Raw genomic sequence first — 15172 nt, 5'->3', positions numbered from 1 at the left:
GCCCCACGGTTCAGATGAGGTGGCCAGGCTGCCAGTGGAGAGGTCGTTGCTTTATGCGTGCAGAGCACAAATTCCAAGCCAGCTCAGGTGGGCAGGGCGGGAAAGGCGCTAGCCATGTCCATATCATAAAGTCCTAAGCCCCACAGAGAGAAGGGAATTGGCCCCAGACCACACAGCGTGTGGGACAGCAGGCTCTGCCCCCATTGGCCCAGGCAGCGCCCACCCCAGCTGCAGTAATGGGAATCAGCTGCTGCCACCCTGCTGTGCCCCTCCCTCCTGCCAGGGAAGCCCTGGTACACAGAGCTTCCCAGCCAACCCCCCACCTCCACTCCTACCAGTAGTGGCCACTCACCCAGAAGCTGCTGAGCCAGGACACTCACTGGGCCATCCAGCCAGGCTACCGCCCCTTAGGAAGCCCACGGGTACCTGGCATCTGGGGGCTCCAGCACTCCTGCGTCTGTGCCAGACAAGGACGGGGGCTCAGAAAGGTGCCAGGTTTGCCGAGGCCCCCACACCCCTCTTCCTGACCACTTTGCTGGGGGTCCTGGGACACTGCTGCCCTCTCTGGGATCTGCCACTGGGCTGGAGGAGGCTGGGTCCCGGGACACTGAGCGGGGACGATGGGTGGATGCACCTCAGATGACTTCCTGCCGAGTTAATGGGTCACCCATTACGTCTGCACAGATCTTCCAGGACTCTGCAGGAAGGCAGGCCTGAGGTAACCCCCAAAACCACCCCGGGGGAAAGCAGGCACATGGTCGCCTCAAAGCCAGCCCCAAGGCAAGGGCAGACCAGCCCATGGCTTCCAGGACCTGATGGTGCTGACCCAGCAGGAGATCCCAGGCTGAGCCCCCGGCAGGGAAAGGGATCCTGAAGCCAGATGGGGACATAACACTGCCTCTGAGCCTGATGCAGGCAGGGGAGGTGGGGTGGGGCCCCCCTCATCATGTGAGTCCCCAGCCCCTCGGGCCAGCTCCCCACTTGACCTCAAACTCCACAGGCAGGTCTCTCAAGCCGTTCAGGCCTCCACTGTCCAGGAGCCCTAAACCTGGGTTGGTGGGGGGGCCCTGCTGAGGGGAGGTCGGCGGCCCAGGAAGCAGGAAACCCATGTCCCTGGGCCAGAGGGCCAGGTTGCTCACTGTGTCCGCCCAACTACCCATGAGCACCTCATAAAGTGGACAGTAATGTCATCCTCATGGTACAGGTGGGGAAACTGAGGCTCAGAGGAGTGATGTTATGAGTTCAAGGTCTTAAAGCTGAGAAATGGTCCCTCTGGAATGGAAAGGCAAGCGGTCTGGCTGAGCCCTGGGACAGCCTCTATCCCCAGTCCCCTGCCAGAGGACCCTAAGGCCCCAAGCAGCTTCCCCAGCAACCTGGTCAGCCCTCTCCAGCCCCTCCCCAGCTCCCCATTTCCTGTCCTGGGCAGTTTGGCCCACTGGGTCCCTGGAGGGAGCCTTTGGGTCTAGGAGGGGGAGGGGAGTGCCTCAGGGTAAAGCTGAGCCTCCTTGGGAAGGGGGGGGCGCCTAGACCAGCCACCCCCCTACAGTTTTCAGACCTCAAGGAGTCACCACGAAATTCCATTCTCCTGACAGCAAAGAAATTGATTCACTCTTGCCAAAGCCAGCGGCCCCCACAAGAATGCTGTAAGGCCTTGTCCTGCAGTTCCCAGACAGGCAGCTGCACCCGGGCCCCCACTCCACCAAGCCTGGCTGCGAAGAGATGCAGGAACCCCCCCGCCCCTGCCCCCAGCTCCATGCATGTGCCCCTGCCAGGCTGCGCACCACCCTCTGCACGGCTACCCCTTAGCACCATGCAGCCGTCCCCTCTGAGCCTCAGCTTGCTGTCTGTATGATGGGCACACCACTTCAACCGCCTGCGGGTCAAAGGCACCGCGGCCAGGTGGGCCGGGCAGCAGGAGAGCCCAGCGCAACAGCAGGGGTTGGGGGGCTTGGGACAGGAGGGACCATGGAGAGGCTGACTCACAGGCCGTTGCCAGGTGGGAGACGGGTGGCTGCTGACGGCTCTCGCTAGACGCTCAGCACCTGCCCACTAAGGATGCCAGAGACGAGCTCCAGGTACAGGGCACAGCTGACACGAAGACTTGGGGGCTTGGCCACGCTTGCGCTGCTGGGGGATGAGGAGGCTTGCAGGCAGCAGCAAGCCACAGGCCAGGACTAGGTCACGAGGTGCGTGGGCACCAAGCTGGGACTTGGACTTGCAGGCAAGGGTGAGCCATGGAGGATTCCGCGCTATGGGTGTGCGTGGCGGGGGTGGTTATGCTTGGGGTTGTCTGATCGCTGCACGGAGAATAAATAGAGCAGGTAGGCTGGGGACAAGGAGACCGGGCGGAGGCTGCCCACGTGGGCCAGAGGAGAGACGATGGCACTGGAGGGACTCCGTCTCAAAACGGTCCAGATATGGGTAGACATCGGTTGGTGGGGGTGGCAGTGAAGGACACGGGCTGAGGGGGCATGGAGACCCTTCAGGCCTGAGGCCGGGGTTGGGCTGGGGCTCAGCTGCTCCAGGGCAGCCAACCCAGCCACTGGGCTCTTCTCGTTCCTGTCCACCCCCAAGCCTCCCTGGCTGCCTAGAGGTTCCAGGGCTAGGGTCTGGCTGATGGGGGAGGGGTTTATGGCAGGAGGTGACGCCATGGGAGACTTGTCACTTGGGCACAGCCAGCACCATCTGCTCAGGCATCTGCCTGCCCGAGGTGGTGCTGGCTAATTACCTGGGGCGGGCAGGAAAGGGCCTGGGAACCCCCATCCCCCACCCCGCCCATCGCACAGGGACTAGGGTGGGGCCCCCAGGGCCCTAAGAGCAAATGGGCCACAGCCCCCTTGTCGGGGGTCTGGCGGTGGGGCCAGGCGTTCATTCAATAGATCTTTACAGAGCACCTCCTCTGTGGGAAGACTTGTCCAGGTCAGCATTACTGGAGGTGGCTGCTGTCCTGTGGTTGACGTTCAGGCAGAAGGAGGGAGAGGCGCAACAGAGTGGCATGTAAATGACTGAAAATGCCTTTTCAGGTGTGAAGATAACGGGCCGGGGGCAAAGCCCAGGGGGAACCAGGTTAGCCATGGTGGTCGCAGAGAACCGCCTTAGCAGGGGACGCGGGAGCTGTGGCCAGACGGGAAGGAGGCGCAGCCGAGCGCAGAGTCGCCCTCTCCACGCTTCCGGAAGACGCGAGGCGGGGGGCTAGCACCCTGCTCCGAGGGACCCTTGGCCACTTCCGGGCCCCTAGCCCCTCACCCCGGCTGCGAGGGCGCATTCCTGCCGCCCCCGCTCGTGCGGGGGTCCGCCGGCCCGTGGGAAGGGCCGGAGGAGGGGGCTGAATGCCGGGGAGGCGGGGCAGGGAGGATGCACAGCTGGGCCACATCTGGGCCAGGCGCGGAGGGACCAAATGGGGCAGAAGGCGGCCTTTCATCCTGTCAAGGAACAGGCGGCCTTGCCTTCTCCTCGCCCCGGGGTGCCTGAGGATTTTGGGGGACCAACCCGCCGACGTAGGGCCGGGACTCGAGGAAATTAGCCCGGAGGAAAGGGGTGGAATTTGGTACAGGCGCTTTCTCGGTATAACCTCGTGTCCCCACCTGTGGCACAGGTGACCAAACTCCCGGTCTGTATCAATAACGGACCCTGAGCCAGGAGCTCAAGACGAGCCGGGCGCCGCCCCAGTATGCCTGCCTGCCCCGTCCCGAGGGGAGGAGGCCGGGCGCTGGGAGGGGAAGTCCACATCCAGGAAGTAGGGGTGTCCCCTGCGGTGCGCCTGAGCCCGGGCCCAGGTCCCAGGACCCGGTCCACAGCGCCGAGGGCGTGCCCCTCCGCGTGCCGGACGCCCGGTGCATCCCCGGCGGGCGCTGGCCAGCCCGGGTTTCCCCTTCGGGGCCAAGGCAATGGCCCGGCCCACAGCCCGACGGCCCAGGCGGCCCCCAGGGGCGACCCGGGCGGGGCGGGGTGTGCACGTGCGCGGGGGCGGGGCGGGGCTGTTGGGCCCGCCCGGCGGTTCCCAGCCCCCTGCCGCGGCCCCACGTGGGCCGACCGGCCCCGAGGGGCTCCCCGCGCGAGGCCCCGCCCCAGGCCGAGGAGCCAGTGAGCACGCGGGGGCGGGGCCGGGGCGGGGAGGTTTAAGAGGGCCGAGCGAGGGCGGCGCACAGCTGGACGGCGCCGCAGAGCGCGGGCCTGGGCGCGGGTGCTGGTAGGGCGCACCGGGCGCACCGCGCTGCCGCCTCCCCACCATGCTCAAGCGCTGCGGCCGACGCCTGCTGCTGGCGCTGGCGGGCGCGCTGCTCGCCTGCCTGCTGGTGCTCACCGCAGACCCGCCGCCGCCCCCGCTGCCTGAGCGCGGCCGGCGCGCGCTGCGCAGCCTGGCCGGCCCCGCGGGGGCGGCCCCAGTGCCCGGGCTGGGGGCGGCGGCGGCGCCCGGGGCGCTGGCCCGCGAGGTGCACAGCCTGTCCCAGTACTTCAGCCTGCTGACCCGCGCGCGCAGAGACGCGGCCCCGCCGTCCAGGGCCGCCTCCCGCCCCGCCGATGGCCACCCGCGGCCTCCGGCCGAGCCGCTCGCGCCCCGCGACGTCTTCATCGCGGTCAAGACTACCAAAAAGTTTCACCGCGCGCGCCTAGATTTGTTGCTGGAGACCTGGATCTCGCGCCACAAGGAGATGGTGAGCCCCGGCGGCCTGGGCGGGAGGGTAGGGTGGGGACACACCGTCTTGTCCAGCTGGTGGCAGCGTCCCTTGGGGGCCAGGCTGCATCCCTGTCCAGCTGCTGGGGCTCTCTGGGGCGCGACGCCAGTCCTTTCCCTGGGAGCCCACTCTGCCTGCCGGGGCCACTCTCCCCACACCGTTGTGTCCGAGGGGCCCCACCACCAGGCAAACCCCAGAGTCCCGGATGGCTGCAGTGACAGACATCAGTCTCTAGGGCTTGGAGTTGGTGCCCTGTAATGCTTCTTGCTCCCAAACGCTGGAGCGCATTAATAGGGCGTTACTGTCCCCAAACCTGCTTGGGTGTGTTATGGAGCATCCACCGTGGGCTCAGACCCCCATCTGGGGAGGAAGGCTCTTCCCTTAGAGGTGACGTGAGGGGTTAAGACCCATGGGCCAGTCCCCAACCTCATCCCAGTTTGCTAGGGTATGGGGGACTGGCCACTGCTGGTTGGTGGGCCAGAGGGAGGACATCTCAAAGAGCCTGGGTTTTGGGGTCTGTGTGGAGACCCCGTCCCCCACAGCACAAGAGTTTCTGAGGCCTGGAAGCTTGTGCTCTGTACGGCCCATTTGAGCATCAGCTTTTTGCAAGTGCATAATAAAGACACACCCCACTTTGAAAATTTCCCTTGAGGCTACATCAGGACGGTTGAGTTGGGGTGGGATGGGGACAGAGTGTGGGCTCTGTGTGCAGTGGGGAGGGATATCTCCAGCCTGGGAGGTGCAGGGGCAGTTGGTGTGAGGGGGGTCTTGGAGAAGACCCTGCGCCCCTTTCTCCTTGTTCAGACCTGACGGACCCAGGGCCTCTGGCCTGTCTGAGCCCGTTTGGAGCAGGTAGAGATTGGGAGCAGGGCCCCGTGGAGGTCAGGGTCCTGTCTGGTCCTGGTGTGGGGAGGGGGCCCTGGGAACCCCATGGCAGTCTCCTGGGAACACAGCGTCCCTTTCCCAGGGGCTCAGCGGGCCAGAGGGAGGGGGCGGCGGGGGCCGTCGGTTTTGTTTGGCTGCTGGGCCGTTAGGATTCCCAGCGCCGGGCGGCTCTCACGCCGGCCCCTTGGGCAAGGTAACAAAGCCCCTTTCTCCAGGCGAGAAAGGCGTCGGGCCTCTTGTGTGCAGTTATGCGCTCCATGGGAACCGCCGCTGGCGCGCTGACCACTCAGGTTGCCTGGCGATGAGGGAGCCTGTGGCCCCCCCAACATCCCTGACTGACAGCCCTTGTGGGGCACCAGCCATGAGCCAGCCCCTTCTTCCCCCAGCACTCAGCCTTCCTGCTGTGTGACTTTGGGCATCATTCAGCCTCCTCTGGGCTGCCACCAGCTCTGAGCACCTTGCATCGTAGCATTTTGGACCTTTCTCCAACAAAAGGGATATGGTCAGGGGTCTCAGGTAGCAGTCCCAGCTGGGCTGGGTGATCTTGAGCAAGATCTACGGCCTCTCTGACCCTCGGTCTCCTCACCTCTGAAATGGGGGAAACATGGCTCTTCCAATAGGGTATTATAAGAGAGGCCTGGCAAAACCTGGCAGCAAAGGCGTGAGCCCAGCAGGCACTGGGAGTGGAGGTGGAGGCCATCGCTCCACTGGGCCCTGAGGCCCCTGTTGAAGGGTCACAGATTTTCCTTTTCCAGCTCACCCCACCCAAGAGAGGTTTGATGTGCCCCCAGCATCAGTCACATGTGCATAGCAAGCTGGAGCTCCTCTTGTGGTGTGCTGTGAACAGGGGTCCTTGGAACTCCCTGCAAAGGAAGTTGGGGTGCAGGGTGACTCAGGTTGGTCTGCTGGGGAAGATGTGAGGTCAGGGCTGTGCTGGGGAAAACCCAGAGAGTCTGTGTGAGCCCAGAGTGGGCATCTGACCACATGCGAGTGGGTGGAAGGGAAGACTTCCTGGAGGAGGTGCCATTTGAGCTAGACTGAGAGTAAAAACATTGCCCAGAAAGGGCAATCCCGTCATGGAGAGCACAGCATGGGGTTGAGCAAGAAGCTTCCAGCAGTTGGAGTGGGGTTGGGGGGAGGGCTGGCCAGCAGGGGCGTCCAGGATGAAGAGCCTGGCCTTTGGCCCACATGCGCCTCCCCCACCCCTCCCAGGAGCGGGCCAGGCTGGAGCGGCTGCCACCACAGCAGCCACAATTGTGGGGGGAGAACTTGGCATCCTGTGTTTCTTTGAATCGCGGCTCCAGGAACAATGCCGCTTCCTGTGGGTGTCCCCCCACCCCCACCCTCATCCACCCTGCTGCCCTGCTCTTCCTCCTCCAGCCAGCAGGGAAGTTGGGGGGCTCTGGGGGATCTGGGTCCTTGGAAAGCTGGAGCTCGGCTCGTCTAGCACCACCTCGGCTCCAGAGTATGACCAAGGGCTGATGCCTGCACCTCTCTGGGCCTCGGTTTCCCCACTTGTACCTTGGATGGTAATGGCGTCCACCCCTGAGGGCCACTAGGGAGAGAAAAGAAGAGAATCTGTCTCCGCTTTGCTCTCTACGCAGGTGAGCTCTATTATGCCCATTTTATAGAACAGGAAACTGAGACTCTTAGGGTGGGTGAGGCCCGTGGTGGGGTAGCCCCTTTGCCCTCTTTTCCTGGTTGCTCTGTTGTGGGGAGACAGGGCCTGGCATCCCCACAGCTCCACCCTCTTAGATGCTGTTCTCCTGGAGGCTTCCCTGCTTCCCAAGCTGAACAAAGGTGACTTTAATCTGTAGCCTGGGGCCGGGTTTTTAGGGCACACCAAAGCGCGGGAGAACAGGCCTCCCTTGATCTCATTAAGAAAGCATTTTCCTTTTAATCCAGCGGCAGCAGCGGAGCGGAGCGTCTGCACGGGCCGGCCCTCTGCCTCCCACAGCATTCCTGGGCTGAGATTGGGGAGCGGGCGGGGGGCTGGGTGCGAGTCTGTGCGTGCGGCCGCCCTGGGGTGTCTGCCGGGCTCTGCAGGAGGGGTGTGTGCAGAGAAGGTGTAGAGGGAGCCTGCCACCCTCTAGCTCTGGGCCCATGATCCCCAGCTCATGGCCTCACCCGAGACTGTGCCTAGGGCTGAGGCTGCCCAGGTGAGGGTGAGGCCTCTCTTGGCCTGGGGTGGGTTTCCCTGGCCCCTGGGTATGTACTGTGCTCCAGGCCTGCACATGCCTCCAGGCCGCCCGTTGGACCTATTTGAACATGGATGGAAACTGAGGCTGGGTGTAGGTGGGTGCCCTGCTGCCTTTGCTCAGAGCATCCCCCACCCGCCCCAGGCTCTGCGCTCAGCCATGCCAGGGTGCGCCGGGCGGCACGCGCTGGGCGGGCCGGGCAGAGGAAGGAACATTCCTCCCCAAGTGCCGACAGGCCCAGGCGGGCGCCAGAGGCTCCTGTCCCCGCCCCGTCAGCCCCCTCCTCTTCCGCAGAGCGATCCTGGCAGGGGGTGGCCTCTTGCTGGCACAGGTGGAGCCTTGCCCTGTGCTGTGGCCCTGGGCAAGGTCCGTCTGCGACCATGTTTTCTTGCCGAAGCAGCAGGAGGGGCTGGGCTGCGTGGGTGCCATGGGCCCTGATCTGTGGGCTGGGGACACCTGCGGTTTCCTGCCACAATCCTGCTGACCATCGGTTAGAGGACTTCAGGCTGCTTTGGCTCAGAGAGGGTAACCTGCCTGGCTGGCCACACAGCGGAGCCTGGGGGCTGGCCTAAAGGCCCAGGCTGGAGGGCTGCAGTGCTGGTGGCTGCACCCTGCCCGAGGGACCTCGTGCCCAAGCCGGCCCAGTTAACCAAGCCAGCTGTATGGTAATGGGCAGCATGGCCACTCCCGCTTAACTCGGCCGAGTTAAGGCCGGCCCCGCGCCCCTCTCCCAGCGGCCCAGGACAAAGCTGGCAGACAATGCCTGGTGATTCATCCTCTCTCCCGGCCCTTTGTCCGCCAGGGCTTGGCAGCCGCCCAGCAAAGGCCTTTGTCCCCGACCCGAGTGATTGAGACTTGGCTTACCAAAGCCGACCTTCTCTGCCTGTCCCCCCACCCGTCCCACCCGCTCCTGCAGCCTCCAAGTGGCAGGCTGGGCGCTGTGTCAATAAGGGTGTGTGCCCTGCCAGGTGCACGGGGCAGGCCGGGAATCGGTTACCTGGCGGGTGGGTGAGGCACCCCACCTGGCTCGTGCCTGGGTGACCTTGGGCCCAGCTGTGGAGGTTGGGAGGGAGGCCCCGCCTCCTGAGGGCAAGTTCTGTATGCACCTCCAGCCCAGCCTGCTCTGCACGTGGGGAAACGGAGGCCCGGAGAAGGGTGGAGAATAGGTGCATGAGCTCCAGCTATGGAAACTCCAGGGTGCCTGGCCCCGCCCCCTTGTCCCTCGATGGGGACACAGAGCTGCCTGTTCAGGACCACTTTTCTCCTTCCAGACGTTCATCTTCACGGATGGGGAGGATGAAGCCCTGGCCAGGCACACGGGTGAGCCCTGGACTTGGGGCGGGAGGGGCGCGGCCTCAATCCCAGCAAAACCCTCCCTGTGCCCCTCCCCCGACTGGGGGCGGCGGGGTCGCGGGCAGCCGGCCTGGGAGGGCAGTTTACTCAACAGGTTTGCTCAACGCCCCGCCCCACCACTCCAGGCCCCCCAATTCTCATGCAAATGAGGCTCATTCAGCCCCCGGGTCCCTTTGAGCCCCAGCGGCAGCAACAGGTGGCGGGTGCTGGGAAAAAGCTGTGTGAATGGGCCAGGGCGGGGCCCCTGGGAGGGGGCTGGGCTGGGGGAGGGTCAGCTGGCCTGGGCCCTTGTGGGTAAGGCTTGAACCCAGGGGGCTTTTCTTGAGCCGCTGGAGCTCTTCTGTGTCCCCAGGCCAGGCCCCTCTCTGAGCCAGCTCAGACCCACTTACAGCCCCTCCCCTGCCCCCAGGCAACGTGGTCAACACGAACTGCTCGGCTGCCCACAGCCGCCAGGCCTTGTCCTGCAAGATGGCCGTGGAATACGACCACTTCATCGAGTCAGGGAGGAAGTGAGTGTGGCCCATGGAGACCCCCTCCACGCTCCTGCCCCGGCAGCCCCTGCACCCCCCTCATGCCCTCCCCATGGCCCTGCCCTCAGGTGGTTCTGCCACGTGGACGACGACAATTATGTCAACCTGCGGGCTCTGCTGCGGCTGCTGGCCAGCTACCCGCACACCCAGGATGTCTACATCGGCAAACCCAGCCTGGACCGGCCCATCCAGGCCACTGAGCGGGTCAGCGAGAACAAGGTGGTGAGTGCCCGCCCTCCCCGCCCCATGTCACACACACACACCCATGCACAGAGTGGGAGGGGCCGAAGGCAGCCCCGTGGCCTGGACGTGGTAGGGGGTCCCAGTCCCCTCTCTCACAACATCTCCCCTCTCTCAGCGTCCTGTCAACTTCTGGTTTGCCACGGGTGGGGCTGGCTTCTGCATCAGCCGTGGGCTGGCCCTGAAGATGAGCCCGTGGGCCAGGTGAGTGCCCTGCACAGGTGAGGCTGCCAACCAGCCAACCAGGTTGCCCCAGGTCCCAAGGTCCCCTCACTGTGGGGGCCTGGCTTGGCTTGGTCCCCAGCCTCCTGCGAGGTGCTGCCCCCTCCTGCCTGCCTTCCCCTTCCCACCCTCTGAGTTTCAGGGGCAGCTGTGTTTATAGCAGCTGTCCTGAGTCTGACCTGCTGAGAGCAGCACCCCAGGCAGGAGCCCTTCCTCACCTGGCACCCTACTCAGCGCCCTCGAGCCCTGGCTGGTGCAGGGGAGCATGCTGCTGCAGGGACCCTGCTCCTGGGGTACGGCCACCTCATCTCTGGGCCAGCGCCTTCTCCGTATGGGATGCTTGGTGGGGCCTGCGCAGCTCCCATGGGCGGCTCCTGCCCCGGCTCACTGTACGGGACCTTCCCTCCTGCAGCGGGGGCCACTTCATGAGCACTGCCGAGCGGATCCGGCTCCCCGACGACTGCACCATCGGCTACATTGTGGAGGCCCTGCTGGGCGTGCCGCTCATCCGCAGCGGCCTCTTCCACTCCCACCTGGAGAACCTCCAGCAGGTGCCTGCCTCCAAGCTCCATGAGCAGGTACGCCGCCCCGGGGCCCGGCCTGGACTCAGATGCGTGTGGGAAGCGGGAGGCGGGGACCAATCAGGGCGGCCAGGGAGACCTCACTGTCAGTGGCCATCAGGTACCTGCCTCCCCCAGCAGGGTGGCCACCGGCCACAGCGTGCCGTCTGTCCTCCCCGTGTTCCTCTGAAGTGTGACGCATCTATCCTGGGTCTTTTGGGTCCTTTCCCGAATCAGCAGAGGTTCTCCTGTGCACGACTGGCGACTCGACCAGCCCCACCTGTCGCCACGGTGTTGGACTTTTATTCCCGGGTGTGCAGAGCAGGTGTCTCTCTAGGTCTGAGGAAGGGCAAGGCAGGGCTGTCACCTCATTCAGGGCCATGTGGCCAGCTTTGGACACAGCCCGGGAACACTGGGGTCCCTCCCGGCATCACTCCACCCCTCTCCCCACAGGTGACCCTGAGCTATGGCATGTTTGAAAACAAGCGGAACGCTGTCCACATGAAGGGTCCATTCTCGGTGGAGGCTGACCCATCCAGGTGAGGAAACCAAGGCCAGAAGGGCTTGCGAAGGTTCCTAGGGGGTGGGCAGGATTGGGGCTGGGTGTCCTGAGCAGCATGACTGCATAGAGGTACCCCCAGAGTCCTTGCTCAGGGTGCGGTGGGACCCACCCCCAGTGTTGTGGGCCTACAGACAAGTGCTTTGTACCCCACCCCACACAGACCAGCCCCCTACTCTGTCCCTACAGGTTCCGCTCCATCCACTGCCATCTGTACCCGGACACACCCTGGTGTCCCCGCACTGCCATCTTCTAGCAGCCATAGCTGAGACCCCATCCCTGGGTGCCCCTGGTATCCAAAGGGCCCAGGGACCCTGTCGTACCGCCCTTGCCTCGGCATTCGAGGCTCTCCCAGGGCTGTGACTGCACACACGTGTATGTGTATTGTGTGCCCGCCTGTGTAGCAGACTGCTGGTCAGTTCTGCTCTGCAGGGGCCAGCAGAAGTGCCACTTGTCTGTGTCCCTGTGCTCTGAGGCTTCATGGGCTTCAGAAGGATTTGGATGTTGGAAGTCACTCTGAGGGCAGTTCTGTTAATATTTTTGGATCTTTTTGCAGCCCGGAGTGCTGGGCTACCCTGCAGGGACACGTAGGTGCCTTTCTCTCCCTGCTGGTCACCGGCTGTGCGCTGCAGTGCCTGTGCCGGAGATCCTGGCCCCTGCCTGGAGCCCCCAGCACAGCTGCGCCTTGCTCAGTGCAGAGGAGGCTGGTTTTGGGGGTACCTGGTCCCAGCCCCCGCCCCGGTAAGCTCTGGCCTGGGCACGGTGGCTCAGGAACAGTAGACACTGCTCAGTCCCTGGTTCCCGGGGCTGCCCCATGAAGCCCCTGGTGGCCGTCAGCTGGGTGACCAGTGGCTCCCCTCCCAGCCTTCCTGGCGGGGGAGGGGGGGTCTTCTCTTTGTCTCCCCAGCATTGGGTGAGTCAGAGCCGAGCATTTTATCTCCTCTCCAAAGTAGAGAGAACGTCGCCCACAGTGGGCGTGTCTGTAAATATTGTGACAGTATTTTTTTTACTGTGCCTTTTTTTTTTTGAAAGGGGGTGGGTAAAAAGTAGGGTGTTTTTGTGTTTTCAGGGGGTGGGAGAGGGTCTTATTTTATCTTTTCTGTGGATCAGAAAAAGCAGAAGCCAAATTTGGGATGGTCTTTGTTGTCAAAGCTGAAGTGGCCGTGTGTGACGCTCTACGTATTTATGTTCCAGTATCTGGAATCTCCCCCCTGCCCCGTGCAGCCGCCATCCCCGCCGGGCCCAGCTCGGCTCACCTGTCCCGTCTGGGGCGTTTTGTGTTCTGTTTCTCTCTTTGCAAAGACATAGCTAGGAAAGCCAGTGATAAGGGAATGTTCTCAGGGAATTGAAGTGTTGTTGCTATTGTGACGTCCTTTGCTGTGAATAAAGGTGCTCTTTGCAGCGACCTCGGTCCTGTTCTTGTCTGAAAGTGGGGCCTGAGCCCCAGGTCCATCGGAGGTGGCTCCAGGGGTGCCGGGGCACACAGGTGAGGGGGAGGCTCAGCCTTGTGTGCACCTCGTGGCATAGGCGTGTAGAAAACCCTCCAAGGCAACTATTGTGGAAGGAAACGGTGTCAGAACAGCTATGGCTGGTGCCTGAGAGCTGGGCTAGGCGGGCACTGTGCTTCCCCAGGAACAAGTGGGGGCTACTGGGGGCTACATCCCAGCCGGGAGAGCAGCCCCCAGGCTCTGGAGCCACAGCCTGGCTGGGGAGTCTGGCCCCTGCAGGAGGGACAGTAACTACAGCAGCAGCCTGGGACCTCCTTACCCAGCTCTAACTCTGTCACGAGCCCATGGAGTCCACAGCCTTGTCTCATTTTGCAAATGGGGAAACTGAGGCTCAGAGCGTGTGCTGCCTGTGGGCAGGAGGAACTCAGACTCAGAGGCCGGGCGGGCCATGGATCCCACCCCCCATGTGCTGGTCACGCTGCCTTCCACCCTCTTCCCTGAAACGTCTTGACACCCTGACTCAGCTCATGGAGGGGGGCTCCTGAGACGTGGGCAGTGCCCAGGTGCCTGCGGCCCCAGCCCTTACTTCAGCAGGTCCTAGGACCCTGGGCTAAGAGTCTGACCTTGTCTCCCTCAAATCCAGCCTTTGCTTGTAGACTGAGTCAGGGAGGGCAGAGGTGGCCCCCAGCAGGGGTTCCCTCCCCACCTCCTTCCCTGCAGCCCCAGGGCCTCACTTCCTCTTTTCCAAACCAGAGCCCAGCCCTTCCTATACCAGCTCAGCCAGGCCTGCGCCCACGCACACACACGCTTAGCGCCCACATGGCTGGGGAGGGCCCCTTCCTCACAGCCCTAGCTGGTGGCCGCCCTGGCCTTGGGGGTGGCTGGCAGGGCCTGGTCCCCGCTTAGCCTTGGACAGGCCTGAGTCAGCAGAGCAGCTTCCTGGGGGTGGGGGAGTGAGGCCATGACTGGGGTGGTGGGAGGGACAAGGGACCCTCACCCTCCCTTGGCCTGACCCCTGTCGAGGGGGCACCTCCAGACTCGGCTTCTGTCCTCCCTCAGCACCCTCTGCGTGCTGACCACTCAGGGTGGCGCATGGCCCAGCTTCTGGGTGGCGAAGCTGAAATTGCTGGGGCGGGGGTCACAGTGGAACAGGCTGCGGGCAGAGGTTGTGGGCCTCCTTCCTGCCTGGGTGAGTCAGAGGCTTGGTGCCTTCTGCCCTGGTCCCCATGCCGTCCCCTGCAGCTAGTATCACCTCCAGACAGAGTTGGAGGGGCCCTGGGCAGAGGCCTGGCTGTCCCAGTGGTCGGGACAGCCCCTGCAGGCACAGCTGTGTGGCCCCTACTGGGGCAGGTGGAGTCCACGTCAGCATTGGGCCATCGGTCATCACAGGTCATCACAGCTTGTCCACATGTCCCAGTGGGAGGGGAACGGCAGGGGAGGGGTGGAGGTGCTGAGTGGGTGCAGAGGAGCTGGCAGGAGGAAGCCTCAGCTGCCATCTAAGGACTGGGGAGAAAATGCTCTGGGCCTGGGCGGTCCTGGGTGGGTTAGGGTTAGGGCAGCACCTGGCCCTTTCCTCCGCCAAGCTGAGGGAGGGAAGTTTCTCGCCCCAAGAAGGGGAAGCGGGTCCAGCAGGGCCTTAGGGGAACCGGCAGCCTGATCACTTCCACCCGCCGCCTTCAGGGGTAGGAGGAAGGCCCCCCCCACCCAGAGGGTGAGTCACCCAGGCAGGAGAGGTGAACTCATTTCTCCCCCAGGCACATTCTGGGGACAGCTGTGCCCCACCCACTGACAGTGTCATCACCCCCCCCAACCCACACACCGGACTAGGGGCTGAGCAGAAAGGGCCCTCCTCGCTGGCCCTGGGGGGCCCCATGTTCCCCAGTCTGGTCCAGCCAGGTGCCCCCGACAAACTGCCGCTCATTTTTGGAGCTTTCAAAACTCACAAGTAAAACTGCAGCTGCCGAGGCTGCTGGGTGGGCAGCGAGAGTGGCAGCCTCAGCCCTGGCTACCCCGGCCAGAGCGGAGGCTGGCCTAGGTGGGGAGAGGGCTGCTAGGGTGGGTCCCCTCCTCCCTCGGTTTAAAGGAACTTCCCCTCTGAGGTCCTCAGGGCGGGCTTCCTGGGTGAGGCACCTCAGTTGGAGGGGTGTCCCAGGACCAGCCTGGGCACAGGTGCAGAGGGGGGACCAGTGGGGAGGCTGGGAGGTAGGATGAGCATAGGGGCGGGTCCCCACGATTCCCCCTCCCCCACACACACCAGCAGGCAACCAGGCCTTTCCCCAGGCTCTGGTGCTGGGCCTGGGGTCAGAGGGGAGGCAGGGGCCAGGGCCAGAGCTGTCATGGGCTAGTTCTGTTGCCACCTGGGCCTGTCTGCCCTCCCCAGCCCCACTCTCAGAGCCCAGGTTGGACACACAAGGCAGTCGGGGCATGACTAGAGGGACCCAGAGGCGGGGAGGCTGGAGCCTGGAGGCTGCCCAGACGACGCTGCCACGCAGAGTTTGGGG

The 15172-nt window shown here is 64.1% G+C and overlaps 1 protein-coding gene across 1 annotated transcript; it reads left to right on the top strand.

Annotated features, from left to right (window-relative positions):
* Positions 1–4229: 4229 nt before the first annotated feature.
* On the top strand, positions 4230–12261 carry LFNG (LFNG O-fucosylpeptide 3-beta-N-acetylglucosaminyltransferase). The gene is made up of 8 exons (XM_012639135.1): positions 4230–4655; positions 9031–9079; positions 9522–9621; positions 9711–9864; positions 10001–10086; positions 10517–10682; positions 11118–11203; positions 11413–12261. Exons 1-8 carry the CDS (start codon positions 4230–4232, stop codon positions 11477–11479), a joined length of 1134 nt encoding a protein of 377 aa, XP_012494589.1. The 3' UTR covers positions 11480–12261.
* The last annotated feature ends 2911 nt before the right edge of the window (positions 12262–15172 follow it).

The sequence above is a fragment of the Propithecus coquereli genome, unplaced genomic scaffold (genome assembly GCF_000956105.1).
Source record: "Propithecus coquereli isolate 6110/MARCELLA unplaced genomic scaffold, Pcoq_1.0 Scaffold137, whole genome shotgun sequence".
Taxonomy (NCBI): Eukaryota; Metazoa; Chordata; class Mammalia; order Primates; family Indriidae; genus Propithecus; species Propithecus coquereli.
The sequence above is the reverse complement of the archived record's forward strand: the minus strand, read 5'-3'. Positions and strand labels throughout refer to the sequence as shown.